The sequence below is a fragment of the Scylla paramamosain genome, chromosome 25 (assembly GCF_035594125.1).
Source record: "Scylla paramamosain isolate STU-SP2022 chromosome 25, ASM3559412v1, whole genome shotgun sequence".
Lineage (NCBI taxonomy): Eukaryota > Metazoa > Arthropoda > Malacostraca > Decapoda > Portunidae > Scylla > Scylla paramamosain.
The window spans coordinates 3,632,501-3,655,000 of NC_087175.1; the positions used below are offsets into that span (position 1 = coordinate 3,632,501).

The following is a 22,500-nucleotide window of genomic DNA, read 5'->3' on the forward strand; positions in this document are numbered from 1 at the left end:
GGAGGAGGAGGAGGAGGAGGAGGAGGAGGAGGAGGAGGAGGAGGAGGAGGAGGAGGAAAAAAATATGGAGTTCATGGGATTTACTACTTTATATCAAATGGAAAGCTTTTTATTCCCATTACTACAACCACCACCACCACCACCACCACCACCACCACCACCACCACCACCACCACCACCACTTACTAACCTTTACTAACAACAAAAAATGAAAATCAAATCAGCTTTCCTTACCCCTTGCAATTTTTTCCCTGCCTCGCCGCCTTTAGTAAGCAGGGGTCGGTGCTCCTCTGTTGATCTTAGGTCCACTGGGGTCACACACACACACACACACACACACACACACACACACACACACACACACACACACACACACACACACACACACACACACACACACACACACACAGAGAGAGAGAGAGAGAGAGAGAGAGAGAGAGAGAGAGAGAGAGAGAGAGAGAGAGAGAGAGTATACACAAAATAAGTAAAAAAAGATACATGGTAGAATGATACGAAAAATAGCAGACGAAAATAGAGAGAGAGAGAGAGAGAGAGAGAGAGAGAGAGAGAGAGAGAGAGAGAGAGAGAGAGAGAGAGAGAGTATACACAAAATAAGTAAAAAAAAAGATACATGGTAGAATGATACGAAAAATAGCAGACGAAAATAGAGAGAGAGAGAGAGAGAGAGAGAGAGAGAGAGAGAGAGAGAGAGAGAGAGAGAGAGAGAGAGAGGTTCAGTAAAGGAAATAAAAGAGTAATACTGCTAACCATTAGATTTCAAACGACATAAAAGATCTTCAGTTGACTAACCAAGTTCCGTTTTCTTTCCATGACCAGCAAACCCAAGGGGAAACCCGGCTAATTTTTTCCTTTTTGTTTTTTCTCCGTTTTCTTTTGAGTATTTGTCCGAGGGGAGAGAGAGCGGAGGGAGAGGGGACGCAGGGTAAGAGAGAGAGAGAGAGAGAGAGAGAGAGAGAGAGAGAGAGAGAGAGAGAGAGAGAGAGAGAGAGAGAGAGACTAAAAACAAACAGATTAAGTAAGAAAATGTAACACAAACAAAGGAGGTAAGAGAGATAAACCGCAATGAATTATCAACCCTTCCTCCTGCTTCCCCTTTCGCGCGTAATGGGAAACAAATGAAAGAGGAACAAAATAACACACGATAATTATCATCTCCTTTCCTCTCTTTTTATTTTTTTCCTCTTATTATTACTTCCTTTCACATCTTTATTCGCTGCAGTTAAAAAGAGATCACAATAATTATCACCTTTTATTCGTCCTTCTCCTCTTCCCTTTCGTAATTCGAGGAGATAGCGAATGCTGGCGATAAAGGAACAGGTGGGAAGGTAAAGGTGAGAATAAGGGGGGAAATGTTAACGTGGGAATCGGAAGTGACGTGTAAAGGTGAAATTTTGAAGATTGATATGCCAAGGTAGAATTAAATAACGTTTGGAGTTAAAAAAAACGTATGGAATTTTTAGAGAGTGAGATTTTGGAAGCAAGAGTGTAAAGGTGGAAATTTCAGATGACTTGGATTAAAGGTGAGGTTTTGAAGGTTGTTTTTGTAAAGGTAGAATTGAAAGTGAAATGTTAAGATGGATTTTTTTTTTTAAAGTAGAAATGTAAATGAAAATACAAGGTGAAAATTTAAACCAGAAAATAAAGATGAAAGTTTGTAGATAGAAATGTAAAAATGAAATTGAAAGATAAATATTTAGATGGGTATTTGAAAGTTAAAATGTAAATGAAAATCCAAGATGAAAAATTTACTTTAGGAAATAAAGATGAAAATTTTAAGGTGAGAATTTGAAGACAAATGCAAAAGTTAAACTCAGTATAGAATTCAATGATGAAATTTAAGTTCTGAAATATAAAGACAAAAATCAAAATGGAGAATAAAGGTAAATATATATATATATATATATATATATATATATATATATATATATATATATATATATATATATATATATATATATATATATATATATATATGTGTGTGTGTGTAAAGGGGAATTATATAGATGAAAAATTAGGTACAAATATTAAAATACACTTAATATTGAAGTATAAAGACGGAAAATATACGAAAAATGAGATGATAAAAGTAAAGAAGAATGACGAAATATAAAAGACGAAACTATAAAGATAATATTAATGACGTTCTCATAATTAACAGGTAGAATTTAATCACTAAGCTCTTGCCACGGGGGAGAATATTTTAAGAAACGCCATTTTAAGGAAAGGTACAAAGGGAGGCAGGTTCAGACTGACGGGGGCTCTTTAAAAATGGAGCTAGGAATCTTATTGAAGGAAGGGCGGGAAGGAAAGAAGGCAAGAGAGCAAAGAGAGAAGCAGGGAAGGAAGGAAGAAGGAAGGAGTTAAGAAGGGAAGGAGGGAACAAGGGAAGGAGAGAAACTAATGACGGAAGAAAGGGGGAAGTGAAGTAAGGAAGGAAGGCAAGAAAGGAGAGAGAAACTGATGAAGGAACAGTGAAAGAAAGGAGAGAAAAGCAAAAAATGAGGGAAGAAGGGAAAAGTTAATGATTAGAGAAGTAAGAAATTAAAGAAAAATGTGAAAATAAATCACTATTTTATATATATTTCTTCAAATGTTAAAAGTCTGCAATGCTTGTGTTCATTACGGTATTACTTGCTGATTGTATCATTATTATTATTATTATTATTATTATTATTATTATTATTATTATTATTATTATTGTTGTTGTTGTTGTTGTTGTTGTTGTTGTTGTTGTTGTTGTTGTTGTTGTTTCTCGATGGTTACATTTCCAGTCTGTTTATTTGTTTATTTACGTTCATATGTTTTGTGTTGTGGTTTGTTTTTTTTTTTGTAAAGTTTGATGTTGTTCATATATTAAGTGGTTATTTGTCCACGCACCCAATTTACTTCGTTATTTATTGTTTGTTTGTTTGCAAAGTCGACCTGCTGTTTTTTTTTCTTTTTTTATGTATTTAATCACACACACACACACACACACACACACACACACACACACACACACACACACACACACACACACACACACACACACACACACACACACACACACACACACACACACACACATGGACAAATATACATAAATGTTGACTCGTATTTCCTCTATCAGATATTACCCTCCTCCTCCTCCTCCTCCTCCTCCTCCTCCTCCTCCTCCTCCTCCTCCTCCTCCTCCTCTTTTCTGTCCTTCCTCCGCTCTGCTTCTTTTCAACTTTCCCCTACCAATCCCTCTGCAAAAGTACACCTCTCTCTCTCTCTCTCTCTCTCTCTCTCTCTCTCTCTCTCTCTCTCTCTCTCTCTCTCTCTCTCTCTCTCTCTCTCTCTCTCTCTCTCTCTCTCTCTCTCTCTCTCCACCCCTTGAAGCTATACGCACAAAGAGGGGAAATTTCGAACACACACACACACACACACACACACACACACACACACACACACACACACACACACACACACACACACACACACACACACTCGGTCTTATTTCTTTGATCTTGAAGTATTATATATATTTTTTACTTCTATTTATACGGTAATTAAACATGAAAAGAAAGGAAGAGAGGAGAGAAAGAAAGAGATGTGAATAATACAACTTTACTGCCTTGTCACTCAAAAAGAAGCAAAAAAAATAAATAAATAAAAAGGTAACAAAGGATAAAAGGAAAAAAAAAACAAGAAGAGATAAAAATGCCAGGATAAAAACATAATTCATAAATAAAAATAGTAAATAAAATAATAAATAGGAGAAAAAGAATGGAATGAAAATATTAACGACATAGAAAACAAATAATAAAAGCAAGATACACAAAAAAGAAGGTGTAAAAGACTCATTCAGACAATAAAAGAATTAAAGAAAAGAAAAAAAGAGGAAGTATTAGAAAAATGGAGTAGAAATATATCCGTGTTAAGACCTTGGAAAAAAAAAAGAGAGAAAGAGAAAAAGGAAAAAAAGAGAGAAAGAGAAAGAAGGAAAAAAATGATTGAATAAGCTGCCATTACCACCAGATTACTGAGCTTTGAGAGAGAGAGAGAGAGAGAGAGAGAGAGAGAGAGAGAGAGAGAGAGAGAGAGAGAGAGAGAGAGATTCGTCCTCTTTAAGACTGTAATTAGTAATAGTTTGACGCCATTATTTTTCCCCATTATTTTTTTTTTTTGCGTGTCATTTTCAGCTCTCTCTCTCTCTCTCTCTCTCTCTCTCTCTCTCTCTCTCTCTCTCTCTCTCTCTCTCTCTCTCTCTCTCTCTCTCTCTCTCTCTCTCTCTCTCTCTCTCTCTCTCTCTCTCTCTCTCTCTCTCTCTCTCTCTCTCTCTCTCTCTCTCTCTCTCTCTCTCTCTCTCTCTCTCTCTCTCTCTCTCTCTCTCTCTCCGCCGTGCTATTGCCATCTAGGACGCGAACACGTCCCGGACACGTGCCAAACTTGTATTATTGAAAGGGTCACTGGCGGCGGGCGTTCTTCCCTTTGAAGCTAAATGAAAGAGAGAGACAGAGAGAGAGAGAGAGAGAGAGAGAGAGAGAGAGAGAGAGAGAGAGAGAGAGAGAGAGTCGTGTAGTAATATGAATGCACTTTATCATACTTTGTTTTTATTCTTCCCTCCTTTTGTCACATTTGTTATGGAGTGTACATCTAAAAGCAATGAACCTGTTGAAACTCTCGTGGGTAATTACCTTTGTTGTCAGGTGTTGCAGGCGGGAATAGTGGACCAAGTATATAGTGGTAGTGGTGGTGATGGTAGTGGTAATGATAGTAGTAGTAGTAGTAGTAGTAGTAGTAGTAGTATATATAGCAGCAGTAGGAATTTAATAACTCAAGTTACTACTACTACTACTACTACTACTACTACTACTACTACTACTACTACTACTACTACTACTACTACTACTACTGCTACTACTACACTATTATTTATTGCATACCAGTCTGAAAAGAATAAATAAATAGATAAATAAGGAGGTAGATAAATAAATAGATACATACATACAGAATACATACATATACAGCGAGATAGATATAAAATCATATATAAATAGATAGACAGACAGAAAAGGACCAATAGTAACAGTAGTAGTAGTAGTAGTAGAAGTAGTAGTAGTAGTAGTAGTAGTAATAGAGTAATTTATACGTAATTAAACGGCAACGCGCGCCGAAGTTCACTGGGTCGTGGAAATACAAACTTGAACTGATTCATTAACGTGTTCGAGCGTCGCCGGTTCGTTGGTGTTTCATTCAGCGAGTTCAGTGGTTCGCTGTGGTGCTTCACTCGATTCCCGCTGGTGTCCTTTCACTCCTGCCTCTCTTGCGCTGCGTCAAGGCGTAGAGAGAGAGAGAGAGAGAGAGAGAGAGAGAGAGAGAGAGAGAGAGAGAGAGAGAGAGAGAGAGAGAGCAAAGCAGAAAAAAAAGAGAACATGAGAAGGGAAAAGAATAAAGAATACGAAAAAAAGAAAAAGCGAAAAGGAAGCAATAAAAAATACCACAAAAAAACGAAAACACGAAAAAGGAGAGATTAAAAAAAAAAAAAAAAAAAGAATTACAGAAAAAAAACAGCACATGGAGCGACGCAAGAGAGAGAGAGAGAGAGAGAGAGAGAGAGAGAGAGAGAGAGGGGGGATGGGGGGAGGTAAGCCGGGTATAATAATGTCATAAAGGTGAAGAATGCCCAGCCACCAAGTGTAAAGTAGTATTAATGAACATTCTTGGCATGGCAGTGAATGGCTCGCGCCGCACTCACCACCATTTGCATACAAGGCTGTGGGACGGGTGTGTGTGTGTGTGTGTGTGTGTGTGTGTGTGTGTGTGTGTGTGTGTGTGTGTGTGTGTGTGTGTGTGTGTGTGTGTGTGTGTTGGGAAGTCATAAGATTTTCTCGTGTTCTTTCCTTCTTAATTGTTGTTGTTTGTGTTGTTGTTGTTGTTCTTCTTCAAACAGTTTTTCTGTAGTCATTTTCGTGGAGAGAGAGAGAGAGAGAGAGAGAGAGAGAGAGAGAGAGAGAGAGAGAGAGAGAGAGAGAGAGAGAGAGAGAGAGACGGGCACAAAATCCTTCTCACCACACACACACACACACACACACACACACACACACACACACACACACACACACACACACACACACACACACACACACACACACACACACACACACACACACACACACTAAAAACAAACCTCAAGTATACATTTACCTGAATAAATAAACGTACTCTATATCAGTAACGGAGCTTCAAGTGATTTAATTAATTAGCGTGCGTCTACCTGGAGGTGATGGCGCGACCTGCTTATATAAAACATGCCCTTTGAAACCCACCTGCCCTCCACCATTCACTGTGCTGTCTAAATATTGCCTCACTTTTGACTCCCTCGGTGCCTTGGTTGACTTACTGAAAATTACCTGCTGGCCACCACGCTGCTCCAACCCTGACATCCAGTTTATTGCTCTCATTATTTGGTTAGTGTACGTTTGGGTTTTGGGACAGAGTTTCAGTCAATTTACAGAAGCAAAAGGTAAGAATTCCCGTTTCTCGTGTGGTTTTCGAGCAGGATTTAGTCAGTTTACAGAAACCTAAAACTATCTGAGTTCTTGCAGCACGAATTCCACTTGACTGAACTAAATGAACTAGGTAAAAGTAGTAAGTGTAATGAAAAAAGTGTAAGTTATTGGTATCGTTATTTCATTTAGTTTTCCATGTTGTGTTCTAAAAGATTGCAAGAGATTCCCAAAACAGTAAAGTGTTACCTTCCTGCAACACATATTTCACTGCCAAACTAACTAAAATAATGAAAAATATGAAAAAAAGCATAAATTATTAAATTCATTACTTCCACCGTGTGTGTGTCTGTGTGTGTGTGTGTGTGTGTGTGTGTGTGTGTGTGTGTGTGTGTGTGTGTGTGTGTGTGTGTGTGTGTGTGTGTGTGTGTGTGTGTTTTAACAAATGCAAGGAATTTCCAAAAACACCAAACTGTTAGATTAGTGCAACGTATACTCGTATTTCGATGAAGCAAACTAAATAAAAAAAAATAAAATAAAAAAATATACGTTGTGAAAACCCAAAGTTATTAATCCCATTACTTGCACAGCTTCCCACGTGGTTTTTGAAGAGATAACAATGGATTTCCAACAAAATAAACTTATGTCTTTACAACACAGGCTGCAGTACACTATGTTGACCACAATAAAAAGAAACCACTATGAAAAAGAACAAAATACTGATATGATTACTCTGATTGCTTAACGAGTTGGTTTGGAACGATTTACGAAGAATGACCATATTACACTGATTTCACTTCGTACTCTTACCTTACCTACTCTTATAATGACACAGCATTACCGTCACTTACATTTAACTAACCTAACTTATCCTAATTTAAATGCACTACACCTACTGTTACCTAAACATGCCATCATTTACCTACACTAAGCCCATGTGTACCTAACGTAACCAAAAGTTTTACAGAAAGAAATAACTATTGTCTGAGGAAACCATAACAGATGAGTTAGAAACGGTTAATATCACAAGTTATTTAGCTTCCCACGTGACTGAAGAAAATTACAAGAGATATCCTTCACCGACAAACTTTCAGATCCTTGCTAGACACATTTTACTAACCCACAGTAAGTAATTAGAGAAAGAAAGAGAAAAAAGACTTGTACTGAAAAAAAGAGCATATAAGGACACTTTCTTAGTGTCCCATGTGATTTTTGGAGAGATTGGAGGGAATGCCAGACAACACCAAAGTCTTAGGTCCCTGCCAGACTAACTAAAGTATTCATGACAGACCAACTCGTGCAGGGGAGAGACGTGTAACCCAAGCGTCTTTCTCTTACTGGCTGGACTCTGCTGCCTTGCCTTTATATATTCATCTTCGTTATCTAACCTGTACAATCACCTGTGTTACCTGTGTAGGTCTCAACCATATTCTCGCCTTTAAGACACCTTTATCTTATATTCACCTGTGCTATGTTGTCTACACACCTGTTACCTTACAATATGGATTTAATTAAGGTGCTTCTGTACCTATAAATTTACCTGTATTCCTTTGTATCCTACCTCTGTTTACCAAGGAGAGATATGCACCTGTGTTACCTCGATATGTTAATCTGAGGTGCACCTGTACATATATTTTCCTGTGTTTTCTTATCTATATAACTTTTATCCTCCCTGTCTTTATTTATCTGTTTTATTCTTACCTATATGACTTTTTATGTTACCTGTCTATATTCACCTGCGTTACCTTACCTATATACCTGCTACCTGTGTGTATTCAGTCAATATGCATTTGTATATTTACCGATGTTCATTTACCTATATGTCTTTTAAGTTACCTCTATTATATCACCTGCTTTACCTCACCTATATATCTGTTACCTTGCTCTTCTCCTCTCGGCTGCTTCCACTTGGGATCGCCACGGAGGATCATCGTTTTCTTCTGCGCCTTCCTCTGTCACACCCACCGCTTGCATGTCTTCTTTTACTGCATCCATAAATCTCTGCTTTGGTCTTCCTCTCTTCCTTCTCCCGTGTAGCTCCATTTCCAGCATCCTCCTTCCATCCCTCCTTCCTTATCCCTTCTTTTTAACATGCCTGAACCTCTAGTATCCCTATTACCTACATATGATCAATTAAGGTGCACCTGTATCCATATATTAAACTATGTAGGGTAGCCTTACTTCTCTACATTCACCTGTGTTACCTGATCAGTATTCCACCATTACCTTACACCACTTCTCCTCACTGATCCATTTGTACGTATATTAATTAACTCATAAGGCACCTGTAAGTGTGTTTAATTCAGCCTACCCACCTGTGGCTTGTGAGATTAATTAACGGTGTGTCTATAACTTCACCTGTGTATCTTGTTGAAGTTAAAATTCACTTCATGCTTGTAAACTCCCTCGTTGTGAAATATTCCGCCGCCCAGCTTACATTATGCTGCAGGGCGAGCTCAAGTTTTTAACGAAGCAAAAATAATACGTAAGAAAGGCTCACTTATGCAGCCTCATGTTTAGTAGATGAGGTGATGGTGAAAGGTGTCTGTACGGGACTGAGTGGTGGTGGTGGTGGTGGTGGTGGTGGTGGATGTGGTTTTTTCGTCTTTTTCCTCTTTATTGTGCTTCTTTTTTTCTATCTCTTTTTATTATGTAATTGTTTGTTTATTATTATTATTATTATTATTATTATTATTATTATTATTATTATTATTATTATTATTATTATTATTATTATTATTATTATTATTGCGGATATAATTACTTCTGACATTATATACATACAATGTGTGTGTGTATGTGTGTTGTGTGTGTGTTGGTTGGTTGGTTGGTCAGTCACCATAATTAACAAAGTATCGAACTTAATTATAAACCAGTGTCCATTAGAGAGAGAGAGAGAGAGAGAGAGAGAGAGAGAGAGAGAGAGAGAGAGAGAGAGAGAGAGAGAGAGAGAGAGAGAGAGAGAGAGATACGGGTGAATTAACTACTAATATGTCTCTGCTAAGGCAACACTGACACATGAGAATTAACACTAAAATTCTCTCTCTCTCTCTCTCTCTCTCTCTCTCTCTCTCTCTCTCTCTCTCTCTCTCTCTCTCTCTCTCTCTCTCTCTCTCTCTCTCTCTCTCCCCCCCCCCCGTTTTCAGCTTCAATACGAATAGAAATGGAAGGAGACGATATAAATGGTGTGTAATTTCTCTACTCCTCCTCCTCCTCCTCCTCCTCCTCCTCCTCCTCCTCCTCCTCCTCCTCCTCCTCCTCCTCCTCCTCTGCTATCTAAGGCACGCCAGATGTACAAGTTACCAGGTGCAAAAATTACATTACCTGGAACGTGGGATCAGCAAGGCTTAGCGAGGCGCGACTCCAGGTGCATGGAGATAAGGCGCACGCACACACACACACACACACACACACACACACACACACACACACACACACACACACACACACACACACACACACACACACACACACACACAAATGTTTAACACAACGGAATTGCATTTGCAGACTTGCTAACACACACACACACACACACACACACACACACACACACACACACACACACACACACACACACACACACACACACACACACACACACACACACACACACACACACACACACACACACACGTTCGAATTTGGCCGCAAGACAGAGGTAATATACACACACATACATGCATACATACATACATACAGAGAGAGAGAGAGAGAGAGAGAGAGAGAGAGAGAGAGAGAGAGAGAGAGAGAGAGAGAGAGAGAGAGAGAGAATGGCCACACAACACAACACAGTCTCGCCTTCACTCGATTGCATCTAAATGGCGTCTCAACCTCCTCTTGCTCTTCTTCTTCCTCTTACTCCTCTTGTTGTTCTTACTTTTCTTCCCTTGCTCTTTTTTTTCTCCTTTTATTTCTCCCTATTTATCTGATTATCACTTTCACATATTCCTCTTGTTTTCCTCTTGATTTTTTTTTTATTTTTCCTCTTCTTGCATTCATTTTCTCCATCCGTCTTATTCTCTTTCTTTTTTTACTTTCTTATTTTTCTCTCCTTCCCTGATTTATTCCTTTCACATTTTTTTCTCTTGTTACCTTCTTGAGTTTTTTTCTTCTTTTCCCCCTCTCCTCTCTTATTCATTTTGTCTCCACCTCTTATTTTCATCTCCTTTCTTTCTTTTAATGTTTCTCCTCGCCTCTCATTCCTCTTACTTCTCTTTCTCTTATTCTTAGTGCTGCTGTTTCTCATGCTTTCCTCATCCTCTTTCTTCTCCATATTCATTTTTTCTGCCTCATGTCTTGTTCCCCCTTTTGACTTTTATATATTGCTTTCCTCTTTCCCTTATTCATTTTTATTTATCTTTTAGGAATTTTTTTTCATCTTTATTTCACCTCCTACACTTCCTCCTCCTCCTCCTCCTTCTCCTCCTCCTCCTCCTCCTCCTCCTCCTCCTCCTCCTTCTCCTCCTCCTCCTCCTCCTCCTCCTCCTCCTCCTCCTCCTCCTCCTCCTCCTCCTCCTCCTCCTCCTCCTCCTCCTCCTCCTCCTCCTCCTCCTCCTCCTCCTCTTCCCCTAATTCGATTAATAATTTTTCCCCTCTGTGAAAAAACAAACAATTAAGTAAACACGAATTAAGAAAGTTAATCCAACAGCTTCTCTCTCTCTCTCTCTCTCTCTCTCTCTCTCTCTCTCTCTCTCTCTCTCTCTCTCTCTCTCTCTCTCTCTCTCTCTCTCTCTCTCTCTCTCTCTCTCTCTCTCCCCTTTTTCTGCTGGCTCCCTCCTGCATTCTCTTTCCTTCTTCCATTTCTTGATGTCTTCTCGTATTTCCTTTTCTTATTTCAGCTTTCCATTATTCTGTCTGTCTGTCTGTCTGTCTGTCTGTCTGTCTGTCTGTCTGTCTGTCTGTCTATTTGTTTGCTTATATTTGTCTGTCTGTCTGCCTGTTTCATTGTTTGCCCGTTTGTCTGTCTTTCTCTGTTTTCTTGTGTGTTTATCTGTAAGTCTGTTTGTCTGTCTGTCTGTCTGTGTGTCTGTGTCTGTCTCTCTTTTGTCTCTGTCTGTTTGGCTGTATGTTTATCAGTCAATCAATCAGTCTGTCTAATTTATGTTTGCCTGTATTTCTAACCATCCGACACACACACACACACACACACACACACACACACACACACACACACACACACACACACACACACACACACACACACACACACACACACACACACACACAGTATCCACTTATTTCTTCATTTATATTTCAAATTCCCTTCTCTTACTTCCTTTTTTTTCTTCCTTCCTTCCTTCCTCCCTCCCTCCCTCCCTCCCTCCCTCCCTCCTTGATCCTATTGTAAGTGGAATTGAAATATGCTGACCTTTTAAAATGCTTCCGATAAGGCGTACGAGATATGGAAATAGAGAGAGAGAGAGAGAGAGAGAGAGAGAGAGAGAGAGAGAGAGAGAGAGAGAGAGAGAGAGAGAGAGAGAGTTTATATTATTTCGTTATATATGTAAATAGATTTTCAATGTACGATTTTAGACTAACAGAGAGAGAGAGAGAGAGAGAGAGAGAGAGAGAGAGAGAGAGAGAGAGAGAGAGAGAGAGAGAGAGTTTTAGGCTGCTTTCTTTGATATATGTAAATTGATTTTGTGTGTATGATTTCATTGAGAGAGAGAGAGAGAGAGAGAGAGAGAGAGAGAGAGAGAGAGAGAGAGAGAGAGAGAGAGAGAAATTCCCTACATATTTCATACATTACCTTTTTTTTCACATTTTTATATTTTGTGTGTGTGTGTGTGTGTGTGTGTGTGTGTGTGTGTGTGTGTGTGTGTGTGTGTGTGTGTGTGTGTGTGTGTTTCGTGCACATAAGATTCAGTGATATAATTTTGCTTTCCACGTTTTCCTTCTTGTCTCTTTTTTTTTTCTCTTTCTTTACTTTTACATATTTGTCTCACACTTTCACAAAAATATTCACATAAAGAGAACCAAACGGGAGGAAGAGGAGGAGGAGGAGGAGGAGGAGAAGATAAAAGATTATAGAACAAAAGTTACAAAGAAGAAAATGAAGAGGAAATAGAGGAGGAGTAAGAGGAGGAGGAGGAAGAAGAGGAGGAGGAGGAGGAGGAGGAGGAGGAGGAGGAGGAGGAGCAGGAGGATAGAGAAAGAGTTAAAAGTAAGAAAGGAAAAAGAGAATAATAAAGTAAGAAAAAAAGATGAAAGAGGAAACATCAACATGAACAACATCAACAACAACAAAGCTGAGGAGGAGGAGGAGGAGGAGGAGGAGGAGGAGGAGGAGGAGGAGGAAAATAAAAAGAAGAAAAGTAGAAGTTTATAAAAAACGTAAAGTAATACACGAAGGAGGGGCAAGAAAACAAATGAAGTGGAGGAGAGAATCGAAAAAAGTGTGAAGGCAGGAGGAGGAGGAGGAGGAGGAGGAGGAGGAGGAGGAGGAGGGGTTGAGTATAGATGAAGGAAAAGAAAGATGAGAATCGGAAAAGATAAAAAAAAGTTGACACCGAACGAAAAAGGAAATTAGAAAAAACAAGAAGAGAGAGAGAGAGAGAGAGAGAGAGAGAGAGAGAGAGAGAGAGAGAGAGAGAGAGAGAGAGAGAGAGAGAGAGAGAGAGAGAGAGAGAACTACGAACAGAAAATTGAGACGAAAATAAGAGAAATAAAAAAAAAACACCAGTAAATAAGAAATATGATACGGAAAAATGAGAATATAGTTAATGAAATGAAAAAAAACAAAGAAAATAAAGAATAAATTAAAGAAAAACGACACCAAAAAAGGAAACGGGGAAAATGACTAACACACACACACACACACACACACACACACACACACACACACACACCAAAAAGCAATTAAGGTAAAACAGGCCAAATTTCACACACCTGTCCTTAAGATTAATCACGAGACAGGTGTACAAATGTTGACTCTGCTAATACCTGAAGGAGGAGGAGGAGGAGGAGGAGGAGGAGGATGAGGACCAGAAGGAGGAGGAAGAGGAGGAGACTAGACCAGGAAGGCTTAAGACGATGACAGAAAATTATAGGGAGAGAGAGAGAGAGAGAGAGAGAGAGAGAGAGAGAGAGAGAGAGAGAGAGAGAGAGAGAGAGAGAGAGAGAGAGAGAGAGGTCACATTAGTCCGGAGATGAAAGAGGAAATAGCAAAGTTAGAGAGAGAATGACAGAGAGAGAGAGAGAGAGAGAGAGAGAGAGAGAGAGAGAGAGAGAGAGAGAGAGAGAGAGAGAGAGAGAGAGAGAGAGCATCTAAGAAAGGAAGGTAACTACAGCGTGACGGAAGCAAAGACGGAAGAGGAAGAAGATGGAAGAAGGAAGAGGAAGAGAAAGAGGAAGAAGAAGAGAAGAAGGAGGTGAAAAAGAAGGAGGAGGAGGAGGAGGAGGAGGAGGAGGAGGAGGAGAAAGAGAAGGTTGTGAAGATAACAGAGATAGATAGATAGATAGAGAGAGAGAGAGAGAGAGAGAGAGAGAGAGAGAGAGAGAGAGAGAGAGAGAGAGAGAGAGAGAGAGAGAGAGAGAGAGAGAGAGAGAGAGAGAGAGAGAGAGAGAGAGAGAGAGAGAGAGAGAGAGCACAATAAAGAAAGATACAAGAAAGACACACATCTCACCATGAGGGAAAAGTGAGAGGAGAGGAAGGAGGTAGAGGCAATATCTTAGGAGGAGGAGGAGGAGGAGGAGGAGGAGGAGGAGGAGGAGGAGGAGGAGGAGGAAGAGGAGGAGGAGGAGGAGGAGGAGAATGAGTACGATATGATAACAGGGGAAAGAAGAAATAAAGAGTTTAAGAAGAAAGGAAGAGAAAATAACGATAAGATAAGGAAAAGAAGGAACAAAAGGAAAGAAAGAAAGAAAGAAGGAAGGAAAGAAAGTGAGAAAGAAAGAAAGGAAGGAAGAAAAGCAATACGCAATATTTTGATTTGATATGGATTGGATATATATGCTCTCTCTCTCTCTCTCTCTCTCTCTCTCTCTCTCTCTCTCTCTCTCTCTCTCTCTCTCTCTCTCTCTCTCTCTCTCTCTCTCTCTCTCTCTCTCTCTCTCTCTCTCATTCTTAAAAATCACAAACACACGCGACTTAAAACTATTTTATGAGAGAGAGAGAGAGAGAGAGAGAGAGAGAGAGAGAGAGAGAGAGAGAGAGAGAGAGAGAGAGAGAGAGTGTTGAGTGATGAGACTTGATGCAATGAAGAAAAGGAAAACATATTGCTTATCGTACTCTCTCTCTCTCTCTCTCTCTCTCTCTCTCTCTCTCTCTCTCTCTCTCTCTCTCTCTCTCTCTCTCTCTCTCTCTCTCTCTCTCTCTCTCTCTCTCTCTCTCTCGTTTCATAATTCCATCTTTCTCTTTGTCATCATGTTCTTCCCATTTATTTTCTCGTGTCGCCCTCTTCCTCATTCTCTTCTTTCTACTTTCTTTTCCTTTCTTTTCCTTTTCTTTTCCTTTCCTTTCCTTTCCTTTCCTTTCCTTTCCTTTCCTTTCCTTTCCTTTGATTATTATTCTTGAGTCCCTTTGCTTTTACCGATCATGTTTTAAGTCTCTCTCTCTCTCTCTCTCTCTCTCTCTCTCTCTCTCTCTCTCTCTCTCTCTCTCTCTCTCTCTCTCTCTCTCTCTCTCTCTCTCTCTCTCTCTCTCTCTAAAATTATCTCCAGATGCCAACATTTCCATAACCACGACCTGATTGCGAGAGAGAGAGAGAGAGAGAGAGAGAGAGAGAGAGAGAGAGAGAGAGAGAGAGAGAGAGAGAGAGAGAGAGGCATGATAAAGAACGTGGGTGGAAGAAGGAAAAATGTAAGGAAAGGATGAAAAAGAAAGTCACACACACACACACACACACACACACACACACACACACACACACACACACACACACACACACACACACACACACACAATGAGGAAAGAAGAGATAGGGAAAGAAAAAACATTTGGGAAGGAAAAACAGGATAGAGAATAAGAAAAAGAGGAAGCGATATGAGAGTTTTGAAGAGGAAGAGGAGGAGGAGGAGGAGAATTGTGATGAAATAAGAGATGAAAAGAGGAAAAGGAGGAAGATTTTAAGGTGGGGAAAGAGGAATAATGGAGAAGAATGAGGAGGAGGAAGAAGAGGAGGAGGAGGAGGAGGAGGAGGAGGAGGAGGAGGAGGAGGAGGAGGAGGAGGAGGAGGAGGAGGTCAGAGAACATGAAAAGAAGATTGGATTGCAAATATAGGTTTTGTTTGAGATGGATATGTCCTCTCTCTCTCTCTCTCTCTCTCTCTCTCTCTCTCTCTCTCTCTCTCTCTCTCTCTCTCTCTCTCTCTCTCTCTCTCTCTCTCTCTCTCTCTCTCTCTCTCTCTCTCTCTCTCTCCGTTCCTCGAATCTTCTCTCACCTGCACTCTCACCTTCCCTCATTACCTCCACTCTCACACTCATCCCACTTACCTTTCATCCCTTCACCTGTCTCATTACCACCTGGCCGCTCGTGCCCCACTTTCATTTCACTTCAGAGCCTCATCTTCCTAATTTAAGGCCGTCAAAGTAACTCTGGCCAGATAACCCTTGGAACAACATTGATCTCCTTGAAGTGCTTACCCGTGAGCACATCTTTTCACCTTAAGGCCCTCAGAGTACCTCCAGCTGGATCATCCCTTGCAATAATAAAGATCCTAGTGCGATAAAAGTTGCTAGATATTGTCTTACTCATTTTTCCACGTTAAGTGTCTCGAAGTGGTCTTGGCAGGATGAGTCTTGAAGAAATATTGATTCACTTGAGTTGTTGAGAATTTTTATTTTTATGTAAGAAGGGAACTGGGAAAAGACAAGAAAAATATTAATAAGTAAAAAAAAAACAACTAAGGTGCCAGTCTGCAAGAGAAAAGAGCCAAGTGGATTATTAAAAATTTTAGGATCATTGTCTTGAAACTCTCATGTTAACCCTTTCAGTGTGACAAGAAACAATTAGCAGCACCAAAAGCAATGCAAGTCTTTATGAGCATCTACAAGAAAGTTAGCGATGGAAAGAACAGATCTTGCAATTTTTTCCCTGCTGAACGATTGCATGTGGCTGTAGAACAAGGAAGAATGCCTGAGAGTGATTTGTAACGAGGGAGAGTTGTACCAAGTGGCAGGTCAAAGGGATAAAAAGAGTTCAAGTCATAGGAAGGGGAGAATACAGAAGCAGGCAGCCAGAGTTTTAGCAGAATTTTATTTTATTTTTTCCTTTTTTTTTCCAGTAGGAGGAACATTGATCCCCTTGAGTTGGTCGTCAATGCTTCTTGCAGTTCCTTCCTTCTTGATGCGAAATATGGAGACGAACAATTTTAACTGAGTTTTGATTATATTAGACTTAGGAGTATATTTTTTTATTTTAAAGATTTAATTTGTTTTACTTAATTTTAACTACCATTGGATTTAGATTAGTTAGTTGTATATATAAGTAGTAGAATTTTCTATTTGATTCTTCTGTCTTTGATGTTAAGGCTTTCGAGGGATTCCAGGCAGTGTGACCCTTGGAAACACATTGATGTCCTTGAGGCAGTCGAGAAAGTATCCAGGTTCTGTAAGGCTTCCAGGTATTCCAGGGAAGACGACCCTTGGAGAAACATTGATCCACTTAAGATATTCGTGGACGCACCTACCATATTTTCTTTCCCCCTTCGTGTAAAGTAAGGAAAGGCAGAATTTAAAGTTAGCGTCACTATTCCATTCAAAAGTATATTATAGATTAGAATATATTAGATTACTTATATATTAGACTTATTAGCTTGAATTTACAAGATGCTAGTATATATAGCTTTCCATTTAATTTTAGCTATTGAAATCTTGAATATATTGTAGAATTAGCCGCTTCAGAGTTAGTCGAGAACACATCTTGGTACCCTAAGCCCCTCGAAGTACGACCCTAACTAACCATTGCAAAAACACTGACCTTATGATAATGGGAGGGATGGAACCCGCGCCTCCAGGTCACAAATCATTAATATACATTGACATGACTCTCCAGTGGTGAAAGGTGACCGGGAGGGCTTGTCATTATTATCAGATTGGGGAGACTAAAAGCAGGTTGTTATCTGGTTTGGACACGTTTTCCCATTTTCATTCATCTGTACTGCCTCCGTTTTCTTTGATCTTGTGTTTTTTTTCTTTTTTTCATTGATCGTGGTGGTATTTGTGGCTAATTAGAGGGAATGAGGAACGTAATGCTGCGCCCAGAGAGAGAGAGAGAGAGAGAGAGAGAGAGAGAGAGAGAGAGAGAGAGAGAGAGAGAGAGAGACTTTCCTCAAGTTAATTTAATTTTGTTCCTTTTTATTTATTTTTTTCTTTATTTTCTCCTATTTGATTAATTTGGTTCTTTTATTATTTATGTTCTTTTTCCAGTTTTATATTTTCATGTAGTCTCTCTCTCTCTCTCTCTCTCTCTCTCTCTCTCTCTCTCTCTCTCTCTCTCTCTCTCTCTCTCTCTCTCTCTCTCTCTCTCTCTCTCTCTCTCTCTCTCTCTCACACACACACACACACACACACACACACACACACACACACACACACACACACACACACACACACACACACACACACACACACACACACACACACACACACACACACACACACACACAACAACAACAACAATAATAATAATGATAATAACAACAATGATAACAATAACAATAAACGCAGATGTCTGTACTAATGAAGGCACTTACCGACTAAACTAATTACGTCATCCAATTAATTTTTAATGATTTTTGTCGCGGGAAACCGACGGAAGATGAAAGAGAGGAAACGAAATAATTATTGAGGCTGTATTTTGTAAGAATATGAGGTGGTGGTGGTGGTGGTGGGGGGGCAGAGGAGTAGTACTAGTGGTAGTATTAGTAGCCGTCACAGTAGTCCTTTCCTTCCTTCCTCCTCCTCCTCCTCCTCCTCCTCCTCCTCCTCCTCCTCCTCCTCCTCCTCCTCCTCCTCCTCCTCCTCCTCTCACAGATATTCAGGTAGAATCCTTTACCCAATAAAATTAAGAAAAATGGTTTGTTGGTAGACTACTACTACTACTACTACTACTACTACTACTACTACTACTACTACTACTACTACTACTAATACAACTACAACACCACCACCACCACCAACAACAACAACAACAACAACAACAACAGTAGTACCATCAACAGTAATAATAATAATAATAACAATAAGAAGAAAAATACAAAAAAAATACAGTAATTCCACACCTCCTCCCGTTTTCTTCTCCAGGGGTCTCGTAAGTATTTCCTTGAATTTGGCTCGGGAAATTGTGACTCGTGGCTCGCTCTTTAAATCCTTCCGGGACGAGATGACGCACATTGAAACCCTGAGACCTGTGTGTGTGTGTGTGTGTGTGTGTGTGTGTGTGTGTGTGTGTGTGTGTGTGTGTGTGTGTGTGTGTGTGTGTGTGTGTGTGTGTGTATTAATCATTCATAACTCTTGTTCAGAATTTTCATTACTTTCTTTATCCCTTAAATTTTTCGTCTTCTAATAATAATAATAATAATAATAATAATAATAATAATAATAATAATAATAATAATAATAATAATAATAGCCACAATAATAATCGTAATAATAATAATAATAGTAATAATAATTGTGTAATCTAGTATTTGTCTTCTTAAACATTTTCGTAATATAGAAATGCTGCATATTATTATCAAGCATTTGATTTATTACTTTTCCAGATTACACACACAGTCTCTCTCTCTCTCTCTCTCTCTCTCTCTCTCTCTCTCTCTCTCTCTCTCTCTCTCTCTCTCTCTCTCTCTCTCTCTCTCTCTCTCTCTCTCTCTCTCTCTCTCTCTCTCTCATACATACATACAGAACTCGAGTACAATTTTACCTCATTTCTTCCGCCTCATAACATTTCACTGCATACCAAAAAAAAAAAAAAAAAAAAAAGCAGGGGGCAAAAAATAAAAGTTAAAAAGTCTAAAGTGCGTAAGTATGTGTTGCATTTTTCTCCCGCGTTATTAATGGCAATGTAATTAAATGGCCCTCAAAATTAATGCCACTGAAAATTATCTCGGCGTTAAACTCTTCCTAACTTCCTAACTTACAAAATGTTCCTCACCTGATGCATTATTCTCACTCTTTCACTCTCACTCACTCTCTGCGATATCCAACAGTTACTCACGCCGCTAAAAATCATGTAATATTTGTGAGCATCTACAACAAAGAGAATTAAAAAAAAAAAAAGTAAAAAAAAAAGAATAGGAAAAAAAAAAGACTTAGCGAGGATAGCAATTAAAGGAAGATGTGTCAAATAAAATTAAAAGGGTTAATCTTTTTTATTTTATTTTTGCCTTTTTCAGTCTTTTTTTGAATGTGAGATTTCTGATGAATTAATACTGAGTTGTTAATTTTTCTTTTTCCAATTCTAATTCAGTAACATTTGTCTATTTATTTATTTTTTATTCGTGTTTATTAATGTTTCCTTTTTGCTTGTTATTTATTTATTTATTTATTTGTATTTATTATTTTTCTTTTGCTTCATTATGATATATTATTTCGACATTTGCCTGATTACTTTTTTTTCTCTACAGTCTTTTTCTTTTTAACTTTTCATTCCCATTTTTGTTTTTATTAAGTTTTCAGTATTTTTTTTGCTTGTTTTTCTATTTTTTTTTATTACCTGAGCAAGTTTTAAAATATTTTCTGTAGTTTGCTCAAAATTCTTTTTTTCATTTTATCTTTTCTCTTTTTGTTTATTTATTTATTTACTTTTTTTGTTGATTGTGAAATGTCTTTTTTTTATTTTACTGTTGTTATTTTGTCTAACTGAATTGTGGATATGGGGAGTTTTTTTTTCTCATAGGTATCTCACATTCTTTCCTTTCTTTTTGTTTTTACTTGATTATATATTTTATTTATTTATTTATTTATTTTTTTACTGCTTGCTATGAAGTTGTATTTATTTTACTTGTTAAGGAGTTTTTTTTTTTTTAATGATTTTTTTTCTCTAAGTGCATTGTGATTTCCTTTCCCTTAAGTTTCCCCTGCATTTTTTTTTATTATTATTTTTCCTCCCATTTTTCATCTTTATTTGTTACATTTATACTATATTTCACCAACTATTTATATCGTTACTTTTACTTATCATTTCCAACATTTTTCTTTACTTTTTCCATTTTTCCCTCTCATTGTCTTCCAAGAAAAAAGGAAAAAAAAAACATTCACCTATCAATCATATTAACCCTTTTAAATTCAAACATTTAACCCTTCTTGTTTAGCTGCAGATTTCTTGATGATGATGATGATGATGATGATGATGATGATGATGATGGTAATGATGATGATGATGATGAGGACAATTCAACAAGAGGTGGAAAAAATGTGCATTTCACCGTTTTTCCTCTCAGATCCTGTATATTTTTCCCCTCCTTGACTTTCAGCATTTTGTCTGTGTTTTCCTTGCATAATTAAGTGTTTTTCCAGAAGATTTCCGGAGAAGTGGTGACTGACTATGATGATGACGCCACTTCCTTGGAAAATGTCATAATATTTGTTTGCTTCTCAGATTTCTGCGTTTTAACTTTTCATTTCAGTGTGTTTCAGAATTTACCAGATTTTTTATTTATTTTTTTTCGCAGAAGTATTTGTTTTCTTATTTTATTTATTTTTTTTTATCTTGTTTCTATTATTTCTTTCTTCAGTATTTTTCAGTATTTTCACTTTCAGTATTTCAGTATTTTCACTTTCTTACGTTCAATATTTTCCTGTGGTTTCCAAGAATTTTTCGTGATTTCCTCATCAATTTTGTAAAAAGTCAATATTTTTCCTTTATTTCCCTATATTTTCCTAAACTCCATTGTTCCCCCATGTGCTTTTCTCTACATTTCTCTTGTGCCATGTTTAAAAAAAAAATCACTAAACATTTTCCTTGAGGTTAAAATTTTCCTCTATTTTCCTATATTTTCCCAAACTATAATTCCCCATGTTCATTTCCCTGTATTTTCTTGCCATGCTAAAAAAAAAAAGATCACTAAACTAAACTAATCTCAATATTTTCCTGTATTTTCCCTTACATTTTCCTAACTACCCATATTTCCCACGTATTTTCCCTACACCTTTAATTCTCCATCCCATGTTTTTTTCCCTTTTACGTTCCAGCCTACGCCATATTCACATAACGTATCACCATTTTCCTGAAGGTCAATATTTCCATGTTTTCTCCCAAAATTGTGTGTTTTCCCCTCGTTTCCCTGGAGGAGGCATGACGTTTTCCTCTCAATATCAACTGTCGTCTTCAGCTTCTTATTTTTTCCCCTTGCAGTTGACGTCGTGAGGGGATCCGCGGCCTGAGAGAGAGAGAGAGAGAGAGAGAGAGAGAGAGAGAGAGAGAGAGAGAGAGAGAGAGAGAGAGAGAGAGAGAGAGAGAGAGAGAGAGAGAGAGAGAGAGATGGATCCAGCCAAGATTCTTCAGATTATCACCAACAGCACATGGATGGGTGAGTACATTCATTATTTTTTTTTCCTTTATTCATTTATTCATTTTCCCTTCTCCACATGTCAAGGGGACTGGCCCGAGGGAAAAAAAAAGGGAAAGAAGATGGAGAAAAAAAAAAACCGTTCAACTCGTCTTTCCCTCGAGAATAAAGTGAAGAAAATGAAAAAAATGTTTACACACACACACACACACACACACACACACACACACACACACACACACACACACACACACACACACACACACACACACACACACACACACACACACACACACACACACACACGATTCCTCCCATGGCTTTTTCATTGTTTTATTTAGTTTGTTGGATGTTTTTTTTTATTATTATTCTTTTTTATTCAGATTTTTAGGTTCAGATTTTTTTGTTTTTGTTTCAGCTAACGAGTGAAAATATTTTGTGTTGTTTTTATTGTGGAAGGTCTGTGTGTGTGTGTGTGTGTGTGTGTGTGTGTGTGTGTGTGTGTGTGTGTGTGTGTGTGTGTGTGTTTGGCTAAAGGATTTTTTATGACTTTT

General features: G+C 38.4%; 1 protein-coding gene across 1 annotated transcript in view; it reads left to right on the forward strand.

Moving 5' to 3' along the window:
• LOC135113101 (putative neural-cadherin 2) overlaps window positions 1-22,500 on the forward strand; it is a 248,894-nt gene that overhangs the window by 60,368 nt on the left and 166,026 nt on the right. Inside the window, exon 2 of the mRNA XM_064028140.1 lies at window positions 21,793-21,967. Coding sequence (XP_063884210.1) covers window positions 21,919-21,967 — 49 coding nt within the window. The 5' untranslated portion in view covers window positions 21,793-21,918. The remainder of the gene's footprint in view (window positions 1-21,792; window positions 21,968-22,500) is intronic.